The sequence below is a fragment of the Dicentrarchus labrax genome, unplaced genomic scaffold (genome assembly GCF_905237075.1).
Source record: "Dicentrarchus labrax unplaced genomic scaffold, dlabrax2021, whole genome shotgun sequence".
NCBI lineage: Eukaryota > Metazoa > Chordata > Actinopteri > Moronidae > Dicentrarchus > Dicentrarchus labrax.
This window is the reverse complement of record NW_026136709.1, coordinates 5074110-5095000: the sequence shown is the minus strand read 5'-3', so window position 1 is coordinate 5095000 and position 20891 is coordinate 5074110. Positions and strand designations below refer to the sequence as shown.

The window sequence follows — 20891 nt, the reverse complement described above, 5'->3', positions numbered from 1 at the left end:
TGATATAGTAATAAAGTCAGAACCCCCTCCGCCCCTCAGCATGGATAGAAACCTTCCTGAAGTCAGTGTAATTGGAACACTGCTGGAAAGTGTTTGCAGATGATGAGAGAGGGCTCAGGCTCTGCTGTGAGTACTGTACTCCTCTCCTCTTGTGCCTCCCCTTCTTCTCCGCTCCTCCTCCTTTCCTTCCGTCTTTTTTTCCGTCCCCCAGTTAAATCGCTCACAGCCCACTTGATTCTGACATTTTCTCAGCAACGTAAGCGATGGTGGTATAGTGGTGAGCATAGCTGCCTTCCAAGCAGTTGACCCGGGTTCGATTCCCGGCCATCGCATCCTCCTTTTCTTTCCTCTGAGGATGTCCCCATAAGAATTGTAGTTGGTGTGATGTCTGTTTATGCACATGTTTTTTGAAAAGATGAAGTTTACACTGTGTATAATCTCTCTCTGAACAGCAGCAGACAGACAGGCTACGGAGTGATGACACTAACGGGGACCCTCTGGTCTGATCTCTCGTGCATTCGGAGTATTAGTTTTGTTTATTCAGAGCATGGAACAATGGATCAGAGACTCCTGCAGTGAATTTGTTTCATATTTTAAAACAGCACGTAAAAGTTAATATTAAGGAGTGCTGACTATCGTGTGATGTACATGTATGACATGTTTTATCTTATCTTTAACACCATGATTGTATGGAGATTGTTGCTCCGTTGGTGCTTTCCACTGCCACAGTCTGCGTTATTGCAGAAGGATTCACATGCTAGCTTGTGGAAGGAATTTAAAGGTTTTGCGATGGCCGGGAATCGAACCCGGGTCAACTGCTTGGAAGGCAGCTATGCTCACCACTATACCACCATCGCGACGTCATATACTGAAATTTATGTGATAAAAGTAAAGAGAAGATCATCGTTTCCTCGCTCTTCCTTTTTCACCCGGATCTGTTGTCAGAACTAAAAGTACAAGGTGATGTTTTTTGTCCAACTAATATCCACTGTTTCCAGCAGATGGCGCTCTTACTCTGTCACATTACTGGGAGAACGGCTATCACAGAAGGCTGCTGCGCTGCATAAAGATTCAAAACCAGACTTAACAAAGCCCCAGAACAGCCAATCACATGCGATGCTGAGTTGGCAGTTTCACTCTTGTTTTGATTCATTCATGCTGAAGATGCAGTAAGCCGCAAGCGTTTAATACATTTTTTTTCCTTAGATATGAATATAATTTTTAATTAAAAAATGTATCTGATAAAAAACAAAAGAAAAATAAAAGGAATGTTTTATTTCTATTATGTTTCCTTCTTCATATAAGTTAAGAAATAGTTATTATTAGAAAAAAAAATTTTGACAGTCTGTCATTATATTATAATAAAATACTACTAATGAAAATATGTCCTCATTTTCACTCATTATTTGCCATTTAAGTCAAATTAGTCCTTAAGTTCATGGAAAAATCCCAAAATGATTTACTCTATAGAAGTCACAGACTTTACTAATATTCTGATTGATTCCCAGTTCAAATCAATGGGTTGTTTCATGGTGACAATATCTTTACTTACATTTAGAGAAATGGTAATGCCAGGCAGGCTCCTCTGTGACAGCACTACTACTGGCCATGCTGCTTGATTATTGTTGCCACTATTACTGAGTTTACAATGTTAAGACAATTTAGTCTTTCATTATATCCTGACAGTAGAACATGAGACAGATAATAGTGTCAGTATTTTCCACATTCATCTTGACTACTCTGTAAAAGACAGCTGCAATACACACAGCAACAGTTCATATTTTGATGCAGTCTAAGTGCTGGAATGCAGCCAGGAGCAAGAGAAAATCCTGTCATCTGTCTTTTAAAGGTCCAATGACTTTGATCATAATGTCTTTATAAACCCTGTTATGTATATGGATCCGTTTATCATATTATATGATGTAGACCCGAATAAATCATATTTCTTTTTACTGAGATGGGCCAGACATGAAAACTCATTAGCAATAACTGAACATTCATTTTCTCAAAATGGCATTTTGCTTACACTCCACACAATCTCTGTGATAGGTACAGCTACCAAATGTTACATATCTTAAATATTCTGTTTTACAGTGAGATACATCAATGATTGATTCCTTGAAGAAATGGTCAGAGGCTTTTTTCATTTCTTTAGGCATTTTATGTGAAAAATTGCCCAAACTGATGTTTTTCAGTACATATGACATGTTTTCCAACATACAAAAACCTTAAAACAAAAAAGTCTTGTATTTGGGTATATATTAATCTGCAGTTTCATCCTGATGGAATAAAATTATTTGTTTCCACCTAAGTGTCTGGCTTTACATTTCTACTGCCATCTAAATAAGGGAAACCATTCAAGTCTCAAATATATTAATGTATAGTACTCATGAATGTACCTTCCTTTTGGACCTGAAATAATATGTCCTTGATAAATTCTTAAAATGTCTCATTACAAAAGTGAGGCAACCCTATTTTTCATTATTATTGAATATATGCATGGAAATGTTTTCTTTGCATCAAATAATGTATAATATTCATGAATGTAACAAAATCAGAGACACAATATTTCATGCAAAGACTTTTATTTATGAATACTCTGCAGTACTGTACAATAGCACACACTTGTCTCTATATTTGATCATTCTCAATGATCATTTCAAATATAGACAAATATTGTGCCTTCACGAACAGTTCCCTTTTCACAATAATCTAAAAATACCTTGTTCTGTTTTAAATATGTAGCATAACTTTTTGAAAATAAAATATACATTATATGAAATATAACAGTTGTTTATTGGATAGACTATATAGTACCAAATGCAATTATATGCAAATACACCTTCTCTCTGTGACTTCTTACGCATTTCATGCACAAAAAAAGAGGGGAAAAAAAGATGCCGCGCATACAAAAGAAGCTGTACATACTTCTGTATGAAAATAGAAAATATCAAAGCAAGATGTGCACCAATAGTCTATATCATGTTACAAAGAACTTGCAGTACAAAAAGACCTACGAGAATGACCAGATAACACATTACCTGGAGCACAGAGGTACGGGTACTGGGCTGGTTAACGGGACAAAGACAAAACCTCCCACTGAGCTTCTACCGATGAACTCCAGTCAGAGCCACTTCCATGCAAGTCTAGATCCAACGGATTCAACATCAACTACAGCTGGATCAAAGAGCGAAAGGGTCAAACAAGCAAACCAGAAGTTGCCGTTTAAGCTTTGAATTTTGGTACTAAACCCAGTAAATGTAGATGTCCAATGCATAGCATAAAGTTTGGTTTGGTATGGTTTTAATTTCTTGTATTGCTACCCCATAAGTAAAGTGAGTGTAAACCAATTGCCAGTTATGCCCACAACTTATAAAGCACTGATATGTCAACATTAAATTATTGAACATGTTCAGATACTGTGGTTAGTATCCCAACAGCAATGTTCTGTACAGCATCAATATTAAGCTTCTTCAGCTAAACCCTATTATTATTGCCAAAACAACTCTATTACTGATGTCCAGTTTTAACTAGGATGCGTAAACCGACAATACTGGATGTGTTACACACAAATGAAGTTCTCTACAGAAACAGTGTGTACAAGGCACACTGCGATCGATATAGCTACATCTATCATTTCCTGCAAAAAAACAAAAGCACTTCAGAAATCACACGTAAACTAAGATGTGAACAAAGAAGAACTCCACGGTTAAATATAGACGTCTGTTAATGCCACAAAATATAAATTTTCTTCATCAACAGTATGAGGATTAACAAAAATAACACTTAAATCAGACTTTGCTGATACACGTTGCCATTGCTGATGCTGAGAGTGACGGCGCCGGAGAACAGGGAGGGTACGAACACGAATCCCTCCGACTGTAATCTCTGAGTATTTGGAGAGATTATCAGGTGCTCACTGGTAACATAAAGCCAATAATCTCAGCAGTGCAAAGCTAACACTTGTACCAAAAGGTAGAGCTTCAAAGCAGACATTTAAATGCGATCAGCTCCTTGAAATGGAGACTTACTACTCAAATCATGTCACAAACATCTTGTATACGACGACTATATTGCTCTTGAGTGAAACTATTCAAGGACCACAGTGTTTCTCATTGCAATCCAGGCTCACTGAGTACATTCTCTATCACACAAGTATAAGAATAAAGAGCACAGGGTTTCATTATTAGTAATACACCCAAAGACTACACTTCCAAAAATCTAGTCTTTTCTTAACATAGATAAGAAAATATACATTTCTTCAGCAATTAAATGTCTTAAATTGATTTTTTATATTCTTAATAAAATCTTATAACTCTTTCTTATTTACATTTGGTGTAGGTTAATACTGATTGTAATGCAATACTGTTGCCTTCTTGTTGTTTTTTTCTGTTACATTTCTTTTGTTTGTTGAGCAGAAGCACTTTTACATTCATATTTCAACACCCAAGCTCGAGAAGGAGCCCAAGTGCAGACGGGAATAATGACATGCATTTTTCCAAAAGCAAAATAAGACAACTTCAAAAGGAGGAAGTCCGCTTGCTTGAGCAAATAAACTTTCTGAGAGGTGGAGAGAATGGAGGGACGAGGATGCCGGGGTTGAAAAGGCCTGGAGAATTGGCACCGGCGGCGCCTTTATTTGGCTGTAAAAGTGCTCTCGCCGCACCAGGACAGTCAGTTCTGTGAGAAGTAATGCGTAACAATATTGGAGGGAGTCACAGCTGACTAAGCCGTGAGGTGAGATGAAAGCCTTTGTTGTTGGAAAAAGCTGTTAACTTGAGAAAGACAGTTTCCACAGTGGTGAAGGCAGTGTCAGAGGTTACACTCTCTCCACTCGACTGGGGTCGTAGGAGTCTGATGAGAAAAGCGAGAAAGAAAAGATGAGACAACATGATCAACAACAAGTCACAACGATATTATTTGCCCTGTGAATGGTGGAAATTAAAGGCTGTCTGTGGAGTTTCTGGACACATTTAAAGCAATAGGAAATAGGCTAGTTTGTTTTCTTTTCGAGAACAAGGTGAGAAGATTTATATCAATCCCATGTCAATGCATTACAGAGCTGGACTTGGCAAATGGTTAGCCTAGCTTAGCATAAAGCCTGTAAGCTGGGGGAAACTTAGTATGTCTTTGGACTAAGACCTATTAACTAACTACAAACCTAAACACCTCTAGACTTCTAATGAGTAGTGATGGGAATAACGGCGTTATAAATAACGGCGTTACTTTTTTCAGTAACGAGTAATCTAATTAATTACTCTTCCCATGTTCATAAAGCCGTTACCGTTACTGCCAAAAAATGCGGCGCGTTACTATAATTGAAGCAGTTTTTTTCATCAGACCAACTAGATCTCTGAGCCGAGTGGCAAAGACTTTTTTTACTGTTCTTCCTTGGTTAGTGGGCAGTGCACGAGATAAGCGCATAAATGCTGACGATTGGCTGAGGTTGAGTAAAATGTCATGGTAAGCCAATCAGAGGTAGAGTTGGGCAGGTGTTAAAAAGCACGCATAGTCGGACACACAACGAACAACACAAGCGAGTCAGTCAACGAGAGACAGGTATGGTGAGCCCAAATAATCCAAAAGTAGCCTTCTCTAAATGGAAGTATAGCCATTACTTTTCCCTCCAAGAAATGAAAGGAACGAATGTAATCGTGAAATGCACATTATGCTATTATTATTATGTTAGATTGAAAGCACCTCATATTGTTACACTGTTCTACTTTTGGAGGAAGAAAATACTTGAAGTACAGTATATCTACCAACTGTCTGAAGTTTTGTTTTTGTTTTATTTGCACTACAAAGAGTGTATATATTTGTTATTTATTTTTGGTATAGTGCTTAACAAGCATAATTTAATTTTGCCCAGTTGTGGCCTGTTGAGGGGCAATAAATATCAAAAGTTCCAAAATATCTATTGTGTTATTTGTATCGATCCACTATATAAACATAATATCTACATACATGGCATTTGATTGGAGGTTAGTCTCACTTTGTCCCACAGCAACATTAAAATAGTTTAGATTTGTGTACATTGTTTGTGTTAATAATGGATTGTATTAAGTGTCCATTTCATTATAATATTCAGATTTATCATAAATAATTGAACATGCACATGTATTTTAAGTTCCGTTAAAGAGGGGTGGAGGTGGGGTCACATTTGAGCATTTAAAAATTTACTTGAAAGTAACACAATAGTTACTTTCTGAAGTAACTAGTTACTTTTATAATTTGTAACTGAGTAACTAATTTAGTTACTTTTTGGAAGAAGTAACTAGTAACTGTAACTAATTACTTTTTAAAAGTAACACTGCTAATGAGCCTGCTGTATCTCATTTGTTTGACACATACACAGAAATGTAAAAATCACAATTTGTGGTTTTAAGTGGAGTTACATACTGGAAATAATTTTCAGCAAACAACAGAAGTCTTCACAGTCAAGTTTACAGGTTTACAGAGGCAAAACCTGTGCTATCCAACCATATCTTGCAAGCAAGGATATAGCCGGAGGAGCTGCTGATTTTTGTCCACAAGAACCCTTACTTCTTATTGTGTACAGCCACCTCTTGCTGAGTCAAGGACACACCCCAAAACACTGTCCCACCGCCAGTGAGATGGTTAGGGTTAGAATAGATGGTAAATGGACCTGTACTTGTAAAGTGCCTTTCTAGTCTTCTGACCACTCAAAGCGCTTTTACACTACACTACTTTTACACACACATTCACACAGCGATGGCAGAGCCCACCGAACAGAAACTAACTCATTCATACACATTCACACACCGATGCACAGCATCGGGAGCAATTTGGGGTTCAGTATCTTGCTCAAGGATACTTCGACATGTGGCAGGAGGAGCCGGGGATCGCATCAACAACCTTCCGATTAGGGGACGACCCTCTGTGCCACAGCCGCAATTAAAATATTTGGGATACGAGTGGAGAAAAAATTGTGTAACTGCGTCTCTGTGTAAACACATAACGAGCTCTAGTTTAACACTGAGAAAACAACACTAAAAAAATATAACATAATAAAAGCCCAAAAAATATACTTTTAAAAAAAAAAAAAAAAAAAAAAAATCCTTGTTCAAATGGATAAAAAAAACACAAAATAATTAGTGTTAGGCTTATGTTGTGGTCAGAGGCGGGGTTAAGATTGTGCTGAATTAGGGTACTGGCACCTATTTTGTTCCAATTCAGGCACAATTGTCATTTTTACATTGTGCTCACGCACTGGTAGGCAAACCACTTCCCCACTCAAGCTCAGCACTGAGATTGATATCAATCTATCAACTCACACTCAGAAAGAAAGCAAATAATATTTCCCAAAAAGTTCAACTATCCCTCGAACATTAGAATGACAATCAGCAGTATTAGCAAATACCCATACATTATAATATGATGCAGCTTCACTTTGATGACAAAAAAAGCTTATAAAAAGTAGATTGATCTCCCAATTTCTTTGGTACCCACCTGAGACAGAGAGCATCTCCTCATCCTCCATATTCGAGGGGCCACAGGTCCCAGTGCTGAAGTTGAGTGGCAGCGTTATTTCTCTCTTGGGAACACTGCGAGGTTTAGGAAGCAGAGGAGGCTTCTGGAGCCTGGTGCGCTGCTTTGGTTTGGGCAGCTTTTCTCCCTCAGCTTGTGTCACCTCAGCTCTACTGACTTCTGCTGTATTCTGTCCATCTCTCGTCTTCTCCACAGGCTTTTCCTTAAGATCCTCCACAATTTTCAGCTCCATCTCTCCTCCTGGGTCTTCTGTTTTTAATTCAACATCTACTTCTTTACTCCATTCATTTTCAATTTCTGCTTTTAGTGCAATCTTAACATTCATCAATTCTTCCTCTTCTTCTTGTCTTTGCTCTTCCTCACATATCCCTTCATTCACTTCTTCTTTAGGTTTACAAGCTTCTTCAGCATTTCCCAACTTTTCATGTGTTTGTGCATTCTCATGTTCATCTGGGTTTTCCTCCTCCTTCCCTCCTTCATCCTCCAAGTTTTTATCCTCTTCCTCTTCTTGTTGCTTCACAACTTCCTCCTTTGCCTCTTCCTGAACTTCACACTCCTCTCTATCACCATCCCTCTCCTCCGAATCTGAACCTTTGAGGCTGAGGCGTCTTATTCGAGACACTGAGTCTAGCTCTTTCAGACGGGCCATTCTGTCTGTAGTGGACCTGCCCAGAGATGTAGCAGATGAAGTAGCATTACAGTTTAGCTTATCTTGCAGGGATTCGATTAGTTTGCATGCTCCGCCTCGCCCCCTCTTCTCCGCACTGCACATGCTAAGTGCTAGCTTCTCATCAGGGGTGACGGGCAGGGAGAGTGGAAGCTTACTAGGTGGGAACTCGGGCAGGTCCAGTACCACCAGGGACTGAACCTCGGTATCCTCGTTGTCTTCACCATCACTGTGGTTGCTGCTGTGCTTTTGTCTGTCTCCTTCTTCAGGGTCCACTCCTGATCCTGTCTCCTTGACCTCCTCTGTCTCTTCTCCCTGGACAATCAGGGTCTCATCTTTGACTTGCTCACACTCTCCTATCACCTGCTGTATCTCTTCACCTTGACCTTGTAGTTTCTCACTTACAGTGTTATCTTTATCGTCCTGGTTGTCCTCTGACTGTTTGTCAGCCACACCCAAGGCTTCCACTGGAACTGATATACCCAGGATTCTGGCAGCCCGCTGCTCAATGGACTCATTTTCAGGGATACCTTTTGCACATTTGACCTCATACAGGTTGCTGAGGTCCTCTGCAGGTAAAGAATTTGCTTTCTCCTGAATCAGTAAGTTCTCCAGGTGCTTATCTGCTATGGTTGACTCATTCTTATAGGTCAGGGGCTCAGACATGGCATACCTCTTATCACCATCATCATTCTTAAACACAAAAGAAACCTCCCTGGTTAACCTGGTGATATGTGGTGAACCCTCATTCTGAGGTGATCTGCTGCTTTCACTCCTACTTCTACAGATGCTTAAATTCACCTCACCCCTGAATCGTGGAACATTGTCTGATTTAGCCTTTCTCTCAGTGTGTACCTCAGGTTGAAGCTCTTTATTTGAATTGTGCTCAGGGCTACTGCTATTTTGTGCTGTCCTGCTCTCCCACAAAACTGACTGACTAAGCTCCTTATGATCATGTGGAGATGGGACAGAAAGCGAGCGCTGCATTGGCTCCCCAGGACCACCAGGAGTCTCTGTGTAGACTGTTAACCCCACATCCCTCAGCAAGGACTCTTGAGGGACTGGGATGTCCTGTCTATAGAGCCTATTTGAATCACTGTGTGGGGGTAGTGAGGGCAGGAGGCAGCTGTCTCTAGGGCCTGGGTTAAGTATGGATAGTTCATTTGTTGGTGGTATGTTGTTGGCCTGCGGCCTGGAGAAAGCACTCTTCATGTCCATGGAGTCTAGATCAGCGGTAGAAGCCAAGGACTTTGATCTGACTTTTACATTGATGGGGTTTTCTGTGTGCATTGGTGGAAGACTGATTGCTTCCCTGCCTGGTTCTGGACCAGTAGTGAAATGTGCTCCTGATTTAAACTGGTCTAATCTCTTATTCATCCCATCTAAGTCATCAATGCACTGACCAACATTGGGTCGCTTGCTGATCGTGTCTTCCATCTCCTTATTAATGCTCTCCAGTTCACCAATTGCATCATAGGGCCGTCGGTTCACTGGCTTTAAGAGAAACTGACCAAAGGCCACTTGCTCTGCACTTTCTGGGGGACTGGAGTTGCTTTTCCTGGGAGATGATGGTTGCTGGTCCCCTTGATTACGGGCCTTTGATGGTGAGGATGGGTCTTGTTGTGAGGGTTGAAGTGATGACGGTTGTGTTGGGCTGAGGCTTAGACGGGAAAAGGCGCTGTTGCTAGAGAGATGAAGGTTTTTCTGGCCTCCCATGGGGTAACCATAAGAGGAGCTACTGTCGGTCCCCAAACCACTGTCTGCGGTTGTGTCTGAGATCGACTGAGCAGGCTCTTGACCCCCTGAAGGACTTTGGGGTTCTGGACTTTTCACCACTGTCAAAGGTGAGCCAGTCTGGGTTTCCTGGTTACGGTACTGGTTTCCAGGCCAGGACCCAGCATAGCACAACTCTTTGTCTTCATTGGCTTGAAGTGCCCATGCATCTATTATCTCCTTCCTTAGAGGAGCCCTCTTGTAGTTCCTCATTGAGGATGTGCTGCTGGTGTGAAAGTGAGAGTAGTGGGGTTTGATGGGCATCTCATTCACCGACTTGCTCCGCACATTCCGGCTCTCTTTGAGGCCCACGGCGAAAGTGTCTGTGTTGGTGACAGTCAGGCTTGGTATTGTCTCATTGTTGTTCTGATCTGCCGCTAAGTCTTTGTTAATGTTAGTTGGCGTGTGAACAGGGACAGACACAAGGCAGAAGATGGTCTCACTAACTCTTCTCTTGGTGTTCCTGTTGTTCTCTGGCCCTGAATCTGGGGCAATTTTCTTCACTTGGGTGATGGTTTCTGCAAAGACCTGATCTGAGCTGGACAACTGGTGAGAAGAAGTCCTTGTTAATGGGGCCTGGAAGGCTGAGGAAGGAGATGGAGGAGGACGTTGGTTTTTGGGATATCTGTTGTTGCAGTTTTGGTCAGTTGCTGGGAAGTTATCGACAGTCTCTTTGTGCAAATCACTGTGCCACCTGTTATTGTCATTGTCGAAATCGCTAGAAGACGTCTGGTTAGCATCATCGGCCAGTTTGGCAGCGATGAAAGGCCCCAATGGCGGGGGCAAAAAGGCACTGTCGTCGGATACAGGTTCCGACACGGTGACGCTGGGAAGCTCATTGCGGATGTGGCGGATCTTGTCAGCGTCCGTCAAGGAGTTGCCACCCAGGGCTGAGGAAATATGGCGGATCCGGGGGTCATCAAAGGGAATATATTGGATCCCTCCACCAGGGCGCTCCTGGGTAGTATACACAGGGTAAAGTTGCTTCTGGCCAGACATGCTCCTATCTCTCTGAGGATCAGGCCAGGAGCCAGCTGGATGTCTGGTGAACCAGTGAGATCCATCTGGAGCCACATGTACCTGCTGGTACACATCCCCTCTGTACCTGTAAGAGTAAAAACCACACAGTTGCACTTTATCTAAGCAACAATGACTTCAACTAGACAATTTGGAATACGTAAAAGAGTGAGGACTTCAAAAATAATAATCTAAATGATGTTAGCCAACCAAATTATATGGCACTACTTTTTCAAAATGTTTTCATTTCAAGGACCACCTTTTGCATTTCTACATTTTAGTATTATAAAGTCTTCATAGTCAATCAATGATCAAACCAGAATCACTATAAATTACAATCAATAACAATGGCCAACCCCCAAAAAATTGCTAACAGTTAAAATTCCTCCCTTTGCTGGGGACCCCCTACAACCCACTTAAGGACCCCTGTAGGTCCCTGAATCCCAGTTTAAAAACCACTGTACTTCAGTTTTTGTTATATATATTCCCCCTTTTGTGCCAGGGAAACAAAGACAAGCATCTCTGCCTTGTTGCAGCAGTCTGTTTCTCTTCTAATCCACCTAAGACGCAGAGCTCAACAGCCACTAACTGTCCGCGCTGCTGCATGATCGCTTTTTGCGTGCAATTTGTGCCAGTGCTGGAAAACTGAGGTCATTATTTCTCCTAATATCTGAGTTGGAAATAACTAACATTAAACCCGTACAAAATTGATATGACACAACAGCTAAACATCGACCACTGACATCAGTGAATTCCATCTTATTTGCGGATAGGCTGATGTCAGTCAACAAGCCGCTACCGATATTCGGCCAATACAGTGCATCCCTAATAAATGTCAATACATATCCACAGACAAAACATACAACAGTCAATGATCTTGAAGCCTCTTTGTTGTTACTGCATATCATAAAAAGCTATCTGGAGACATCTATCACAATCTGGCTTAGGCCTTACATATGAAGAAATAAAGTAAGTAGTCTCAAGCTGTGCTTTGTCACAGTTTTTTGAGTTCAAATAGATATATTTTGAATGTTCATAGTCAGTGACACTGTCACTGTCACACCTTAAAATTAAAAAAAAAGATTAATTTTAGTCTCATGTTCACGCTACTAACATTATCGTCTCATTAAGATGTCCACCAAATAATAAAAATGTACATTACACCCAGTGTTGAATTTAAAAAAAGTGAAAAATGTATTGAATTTGACAAAGACATTTTTATTTACCTGTAGTCAACAGCAATTTCACCATATCGGCGCCCCCCTCCCATAATAGGAGCTCTTTTATATGATGGGGGAGGGATGTATCCTGGAGGTCCAGAGTCCTGTGCAAAATACTCCAGTTGGGGGTCACCTGTCCTTGATATGGGAAGTGGGGTTCTGTCCCTGGCCTGGGGAATCACTGAGTCTCTCCCAGACAACACCTCACAGCTTCCCCTGATCTGCTGGTGCATCTCATAGGATGGAGGTCTGGGGGGTCGGGTGAAGCGGGGCTTTGGTGTCATTGAGAGTTGGTTGGCGCTAGCTGGCCTGCCATTCTCTGGCCAGTGGGGTGCCCTGTAAAGGTCATGGTGTGACAGTGGGTGGCCATTGACTCGCCTGTACAGTTCCTGACCGGATGAGGCTATGTCCACGTATTGCAGGCTCTCAGGCTGCAGCATCCTGGGTAGGGACTGGGATTTGGCTTTGGTCCTGGGGTGGACTACCATGCCCTCTGGTGTCCTGGCATGGAGCCGCTGCTGCTCTTGCGCCCAACGTTCACCTTCACTCTGTGACAGCTGCCGGCCAAAGCTCACAGCTGGACGCCACTCATCTGTCCCCAGGCTCTGGCACTTCCTCTCGGTCACCATTCTCCACTGATGGAGAGCGGCTTCCCTCTCTCTAGAACGTGCTTGAGCCTGGACCTGGGCCTGAGCCTGGGCCTGAGCCTGGGCCTGTGCTGCCCAGCGCTGCCTCTCCTGAGCTGCCCTCTGACGTTCCTCTGCAGACAACTCTTGGCCTCTTGCTTGTTGAGACCCCTCTGACCTGACATAAGCCCCCTGCCCTCCTCCATGGGGTTCTCTAAAGTCAGCATAGTCCAGAAGTACAGTGAAGTCCTGGCCTCTCCTCCTCCAGTATGACACGTCCTTGGACTGTGACTGAGGACCTCTGGTGCCATCACAGAACCTGTGAGGAAAAACACACACAAATAAAAGTATTGGTATGCTTCAACCGAAGTGCTTATTGGGTGGTTGAATAGTGTCTAAAACCCCCTCTCCCTACAACTTTCCAACGTCAGAATTGGGTTTCTGTAATTCTCCAACCTGGACAAGAAGAAGCCCAGTTTACACAGCAATTGACCAGGTGTGCAGGAGGGTAAAGAGGGTTTGAACTTCCACCTCAAACTCGCCTTTTTGTTTACACAATTACTTCTGTCCCTTTTTGTGTTCAACACTACGAATCCCTATCCTGAAAGACTGTCCAAAAGTGTCCGCCGTTATCCCCAGTATTTAGCCATTCAGAACAGCTATCCAGTTTTGCCTTCAGACACGGTAACACTATGTTTCTCACAAACTAGTTTGTTTCGGGCTTAATCCAAACTTTAATATTCTTTGGTTTATAGCAGATTTAGAGATGTGCCAATGTGGTAAGCTACAACTCAGTGGAAGGATTTGAGCAAAGCACTAGAATCTCTCAGTATCTCCCACTAGGTGGAGACAAATGACCATGAGTAGCAATGCCGTGTCTGGTAATTGTGATTTTCTATGGGGCATAATGAACACATTACACAATGACAAACTGTGGCTGTTAGTCCCGGATGTCCTCCAAGACAGATCAACAATTTAGAGGACGTTTGATTGACAATCCTTCTATTGCACTGTCCTTTAGCTCCTAATCTAAGAAAATGAACAGCATTTCACTAAACCAGTGTAGGGAGAGCTCCTGTTATATCTCTGAGAGGACATTTGAGGCAGACCTGATGAGCTACAACAAGATGCAATGGGTCTCAGTATACAGTCTGATCATTTCAGGCTATTTGTGGAGTGACTGAGTGACTGAGTGACTGACGACGCAAACAAGACGCAAGCACATGTGTACACCCCCTCGAGGCCGAGGCCACTGAGCGTCCTTGACATTTCAATCCATGATCATCACTGGCCAACGATGATTGTTTGCTGGGGGGAAGGGGGGCTAGCCATGCCAATCTGCTACATTTGAGGGCATCTCATGTAAGATGAGTTAGCATCATTAGTCTAATTGGGTCTAAGTAGCACTGCCTAATGGGAGTGCCAAGATAGGCCTGTTCCTTATCTAAACTAAAGCTGCCAGGCAAAACGGATTTGGATGAGAGGAAAAAAAGAGGGATGAACAAACAACAGACTGAAATCTCAGAACATATGTCTTAGCAATTCCCACATTCCCAATAGAATGCTCTGATAGCACTTGCAGAGCAGTGACATGAAAATGCGGATTACTCGTCTCAAAGAATAAAACCGAAAAGTGAAAAAACACTAACACAACCACTGACATTACTCAAGGTCATCTGACTATTTTCAGATGTTCTGTCACTGGCTGGTGGCAAATGGGATTATGGGAAAAAAAAGAAAGTCCACCAAACAAAATGTAAGGAAAAAGGGAAAATATCTGACAAGCCTGCCTAATTATGTGGACATGGTAACAGCTGTATTGACATTGTCTCAGTTACAGCACACTAACCCCCTGAACTGGTGCAAATAGGCAAACTAAACAGTCCTGTTTTCATCAAAAAACAGATTGGCTGCAGCCTGGCGATATCTCTGGAAATATCATACGTTCTAACAGCCCCTACCCAAGAGGGTTTCAATTGCATAACTCCAGACTAGGCTAAATATAGCCTATCCTCCATATACATATTTAAATAAACCATATATGAATCCTGTATTATTGATGGGGTATGCATTATATAAGTAGGTATAATGCATGTGAAACAGTGGAAGCAGATTAGGCTTATTGGTTATGTTTGGGGGTAGAATGGGAAGGGGCGTACCCTGACAAACCTGGCAACCTGGTGTGTGTAAGACTGGGCATGCTCAAATGGGGCACATAGGTTTGCCCAAAAGCTGTTTTGATTACAACTCCAACGCCCCATGTGGCAGATTAAGACTCCAGCACACATTATCCCTCCTCCCCTGCCCAAGACTTGATTGGGAAGAGGAGGAGAGGGGGAAAGAGAGATGAAATGAGAGGAAGTTAAACACGAGGGGAAAAACAGAAGCAGGAGAGAGATGGCGGGAGGGACTGAGCGGCAGTGTTAGGTAGCTCCATTTACGATGTGATGCAAAATCCTAATGCAAAACCTCCTTCATGAGTTATTTCATTTCATTAATCAGCTCCATTAGAGCACCATAACAATGAATGATTGGGTCATCAATAAAGGGCGAGGACAACCATTGTCAGGATAGATCATGCAAAAGGGTCGATCAGACAGGAGTACATCATTGGTCTTGAGGTACAGCACAGACTATCTCTTACCCGCTGTCTGAGGTCAGCGACTCCCCCAAGGAATGGGTGTCAATTTGGCTCCGGCTTTCGCCCTCCCGCCTGGACTGGCTCCTGTCCCTGGGTTCGTTGTTGTTGTTGGGACAGCCACTGCCGTACGCTTGGGGCTGCCTGGTTCCAGCACCATTCCCATAGGGCACCCCGGGCCCTCTTTCATAGCCGTTTACTGTCCTGGGAGCGGGCATGTTCTCAAGGATTTCATGGTGTTTGCTGTAGGACGGCGGTGAGGATGAGGGACCCTGGCGGGACGAGGTTGCGGGGGCTGGGGTAGGGGTAGAGGAGGAGGTGGTATGCTTGGGTAGCTTGTATCCATGAGAGATGAGGAGGTCCTCCACGCTGTACATGGTCGCATTTGTTAATGCTGGTGTGTTTTCTTTTTTCCCTTTCTCTGCCTTTTTTTGAGGGAGAGAGAGAGAGAGAGAGAGAGAGAGAGGAAGGTAGGTCGGTTGTCAAGGCGTCTCTGCTTCTTCCCTACGTGCAGCGGCAGGATCACCGGCACAGCTGCGCAGCTGAGGCCATCACTGGGAAAAAAAGAAAGAGGGGGACGACATGAAGAGACAAGAAGAGAAACAGAGAAAAGAAGGTGACAGTAAAACCATTATACCCGCTACCCGTGTCCAGATTTTGTCAAGGGTCCCGACCCATATGGACAGTTGAGAGGACGAAACAAAAAAGGACCCCCGAACCCAAATTCTAAGCCGCCACGACAAAACCGAGATCACCCGCCTTTCCAGCAGCCTGTCCCCCCCCCCCCCTCCTCTCTTCTCCAGTCCTCCTAGCAACAACCCTCTTTCCATCTCACTCGGAGATCCCCGGCACCAAACCCATCCATGTCCAGAACCGAGGAGGATGAGGAGGTAAACGAACACCCTCAAAAACAACCCTCAGTAGCATGATGATCAGCAGCAACAAGAGTTTCGGAAGGCTGCTGGTGCTGCAGCGAAATGTCACTGTTTACAGTGGGCTCCCTGTAGACTTCCATACAGTGGCTGTAAGGTAGCAGTTTGCAGCCAACCACTGCTCATGTTTTGCATCAATGAGGCAACTGGGGGATTGTATTCCCCTCTGCTCACCTCCACATCCTCTCTCTCGACATCTTTTCCTCATCTCAAAAGTATTTTTTGGTTACAGTCTAAAAGGATGAGGAAATGTTTTCAGCTATATGCCCTAAAAAAATTTCTAGCTTGGATAAGGGTTTGCTTCTACCTTCATTTCTGAATCCTTGAGAATATTACAGAATTTAAATTGTTATGAAAAGTATAGACTATGAGAATCGAAAGGAACTGACTAACAACATGCTCCTCTTTGATGGTGTCTATGTGTAGAGCTGAAATGATTATTCGATTGATCAATCAAAAGTGAATTGTGGTGGTTTTATTAGTCCTCTATGATAGTCAACTAAATATTCGGGGGCCTTTACTGTTGCTTGTACAAAACAGGCAATGTAAAGAAGTAACCTTGGGCTCTGGGAAACTGTGATGGGAATTTTTCACTACTTACTGATATTTTATAGATGACACAACTACTCAATTAATCAAGAACATAATTTACAAATCGATAATTAAAATAATAGTTAGCTGCAGCTCTATCTGTGTGTTTTCCTTAAGCACCGATGCTGCAAGTTATTTTACTGAGCTTGAAGAAGGAATAGTTCTTGAGGGACAGCAATAGAGCAGTAACACTGAGTAAACCCTAATAATATTCAAAGACTGTAAAAGTAAAATAGCATTATGACTTGCTTTCTGCCCAAAAGATGACTATAAGTATTAGTATCAACGAATGATGAGAAATCAAATTTATGATGCCCTGGGTGCATCTGCTTATGATGTAATATCCTTGATGAAGTCATGCTTGCTGCCATGTCAACAGGACAGATGCTGCTGCAGCCCACTCATTCAATACTCTCCACTGGAACAGACTGCCAACAACCTGGCTGTCCTTAATAAGAAATGGCATTCAGGAACAGCAGTATGAGTCTCGTTGCCAGAATCAAATGCTGTTCAGACAGTTTAAAAGCCAATCACACTATGATTGTTCAATGGCAGAGCCAAATTGCTTGTTTTCGGGTCCTGAAAAACAGATGGCCGACACAGCCTCACTGAAATGTATTCAGCTGCAAACAGATTAGCATTTGTTTTGCTTCTTAGCATTTGTTTAGCCATGATAGTCCCATAGAGATGAAAAATCCATCTATGAAAGGAGTCCTGACTCAGAGGGCAGAATCACTACCCCAGTCTATTTCCTCTGGCTCCCTCCCTCCTCCTTGTACCTGAACCCTAGGATAGCCTACTAGGTGATTAACAGGATCCAAGACCGTGAAATGCTGCTCTCTTTGTATGTCTGGCTCTCTAATACGATTATCTTTTTCATTTAAAACCTTAAACCTGTTAGTTTTGGAGGATTGACTCTTGGCGCTTACCCAGTTAATACTTTTGTTGAGTTTAACTCTTTCCATTTGCGTTTTGAGTAATCTCCTCAAGGAGAGGCTAGTTCAGATTTTGATAGGGAGGTTCTTGTGAATGATGTCAATGCAAAAATTTTGGTTTTGGTTTGCTTCGTTTGCTTCCAGATGAGCGTGCAGACCTGGGACGTGCACAGTTTTTCATTGACTGTTATTTCATGAACTGTAATTGAACTTGTGCTGGGCAGCATGCCAGTTCAATAAGTCATACACTCTGAAATACTGTAAATGTCAGCAAAATGGAATCCAAGATGGTAATATTTGTGGCCATTTCTCACTACAGACTATTCACCCAAATTCATCTGATGAACAAAACTTGTTTTCTTATATACTTAAAACTAAGAACCAACAGCAAAGCTCCCTACAGTCCTGGAGATGGCCATATCAGACTTCAAGATCAGAGGCAGATCGGTATCGCTACCCTTGCCTTCCTGTAAATGATGCCTATCCCTCCAACCAGGCTTAATTAAGTGAGCCTTAGGTCAAGTGCTATGTTTATTAATATGATAATTAACTTTTGTTATGATATTTGCACAATAACTATATAATAACACTCTTAACTGCACCTCCATATGCTGTCTAATCTAGCTAAACCCTTAATCGGGGGCAATTGCTCTTTGTGTCATCACTGAATGAGGATTATCTCCATCATCGGTAAAAGTGAGGATTTCCTCCTGTAAAGTGACCTGCCCTCATTCAGTCCCCCACCAATACCCCACCCCCACTCCTTCCTTCCTATGACAAGCTCAGTTTAAATACTGCTAATGCTGTTACGCAATGGAATTACCCATTTTATATCAAATAAAACCTTGGATTCAAGCAACGGTACGCAACAATGGTCGGCTTTCATCCCCCTAAACACAACAACATTGTGTTTCGCTACAATGCCTTTCTTGTGTGAAAAAGACTGGCATTACGGCCTCTTGAATTTGGCAACTGGAGAAACAAAAATGCAGATCTGCTGCATTTTAATGACATGGCTCACTCAAAGAGAAATTAATGATATAGTTTATGGATAACATATGCTGCAAAGTAAGCTAAAAATAAATAGAACCACATGAGGCCTGGCATTTCCCTACAGACGACCCTCACACCAGCCTCCGCATTTTCTCTAATAAGCCACTGTGCACTACTACTGTAACATTATTTACACTTACTACGCAATGGAACATGGAAGACCGCCGCTTTTGAGGTCAAGTGAACTTTTGTCAAGGCCACGGTTTGTTTATTAAAAACAGATACAAGCATTTTTTGGCTTTGTGAGGGGGGGCCCTGTGCCCTCACTGGTGGCTACACCAGAGGCGGGCTACAGGGGCATGACGGCTCGCAGGTTGACAGTTTGGTGTCAGCTCCTTATTCGTGGCCCAACTGAGATGAGGGCATAGTAGGAAGGTGGAGAGGAAGGGAAGCAGAGGGACGGCACGGGTGGCAGACAATGCAGGACAGAGACCTAGATCAGGCCTCGGGGAGGACAGGACTGCAGAGTTAGAGGGTGTTGGTAAATAGTCCAGATTGCAGGCATGGGCTACAGACTATGTAAATAAACTTTACAGACAGTAAGCAGTCGTGAAAGTCTATGAAAATACACTGTATAATTGTTTTCTGTATATTCTCTACACTGTGGTCAAAACAAATTGAGTAGCCGTGATTAATGTTGTCACAGACATGTGTTAAAATAGCCCATCCCTCCTAAAAGTGAAGACAAAAACAAATCTGGATTTAACAGGCTCCAGCATAAAAACACCACAACAAAAGAAATCTCACACACCAGAGTCTGGAACCAAAAAGACGATTAGCCCACTTCCCAAAATATTCCACAAGAGCCGCACCTCTCCACCACATTGTTCCCAGTCTCCTTGGATCTATAACAACTGACCCGAGTGGGTGTGTACTTGGCTAGTCTCTGGCCTGCATCTGTTAGGACTGTGCACGCACAGGGGTTTCTCAGGGATGACAGCCCATCACATTCAGCAAACAGCAACGGTTCGCAGATTGTTTATCTATGTGACATCACCGTGTCCAGCAGAGGGGCCGGCTCTCTTCCTGAGGAAGTGCGTCGTTGTGGAGACGGAGGAGAGCCGACGGTGTCGCAAATGTTTCCAATCAGGATCTCTGCGGGCTCCTGTTTGTCCCGGGGAAAGAAGTTGGAGCCCCGTTTTTTGGCCGGGGCCAGAGGAATAAACAGCCAAACAACTTCAGGCCATATTTTACCCCACACTGACCTCTAGAAAGCACAATGTTCTCCACCTCAGGTAGACTGTAACTCAGCAACATAAAGTGCAGGCATATTATCTGGGGAGCTATCTGCCCTCTGGACACTCGCCATCCATCAGAGCAAACCCACTGGGCTCGGGAGACGTGCAACCACAGTTTAGGGCAATTATGACCTATTACAACAGTGAAAAATTAAGATTGTAAATCAGGCTTGTGAACTATCAAGTCAAAATCAGTTTAAAATAACAACAACTGACCATTACAAAAAAGAGCTCATCACCACGTTGCAACCCATGTGCTTTCTCCAGCATCCACGCCCTCCTGGTAGAGAGAACAGCAACAGGCAGGGCCCGCGCATTGTGAGCCAATTAGCTCATTCGGAAAGGTTTAGCCAAAAAACACCCACTTACGTTATTTTGTTGAGCATATCCCATGGCAACAGTTGTTTTTCTTTTGTGAATGGCAGCTCACAGACAATAGCATGTGGGCTGCTAAGATATTCCCGCTGCATTGCCTCAGTCCAAAACTTATTACAGTCAGACTCCACTGGCAGTAAAATCAAAGGCAGGATGGGATGAGGGGTGGAGGAGGGGGGTGTTGTTTTTATTCCACCATATTCCAAAACATCACAGTCTGAAACAGTATGGTCTGGTCCTGCTTCATTTTAGACTGTCAAAAAGTAGTCCAGCCAAACATTTGTCTAACGCAGTATCAGTGTTTGAATCCACAGAAA

General features: G+C 42.9%; 1 protein-coding gene and 2 non-coding genes across 5 annotated transcripts in view; 1 reads left to right on the top strand and 2 right to left on the bottom strand.

Moving 5' to 3' along the window:
* Positions 1–260: 260 nt before the first annotated feature.
* On the top strand, positions 261–332 carry trnag-ucc (transfer RNA glycine (anticodon UCC)). The gene has a single exon. It is a non-coding gene; the product is annotated as a tRNA-Gly (tRNA).
* Positions 333–785: 453 nt separating this feature from the next.
* On the bottom strand, positions 786–857 carry trnag-ucc (transfer RNA glycine (anticodon UCC)). The gene has a single exon. It is a non-coding gene; the product is annotated as a tRNA-Gly (tRNA).
* A 1711-nt stretch (positions 858–2568) lies between these two features.
* The window catches only part of jcada (junctional cadherin 5 associated a), a 22054-nt gene continuing 3731 nt past the window's right edge, over positions 2569–20891 (bottom strand). For all 3 annotated transcript variants that reach the window (XM_051410895.1, XM_051410896.1, XM_051410897.1), the window contains exons 2-5: positions 15457–16004; positions 12193–13131; positions 7471–11054; positions 2569–4854 (exon numbers count right to left, since the gene is read on the bottom strand). In XM_051410895.1, coding sequence (XP_051266855.1) covers positions 4820–4854; positions 7471–11054; positions 12193–13131; positions 15457–15827 — 4929 coding nt within the window. In that variant the 5' untranslated portion in view covers positions 15828–16004 and the 3' untranslated portion in view covers positions 2569–4819. The remainder of the gene's footprint in view (positions 4855–7470; positions 11055–12192; positions 13132–15456; positions 16005–20891) is intronic.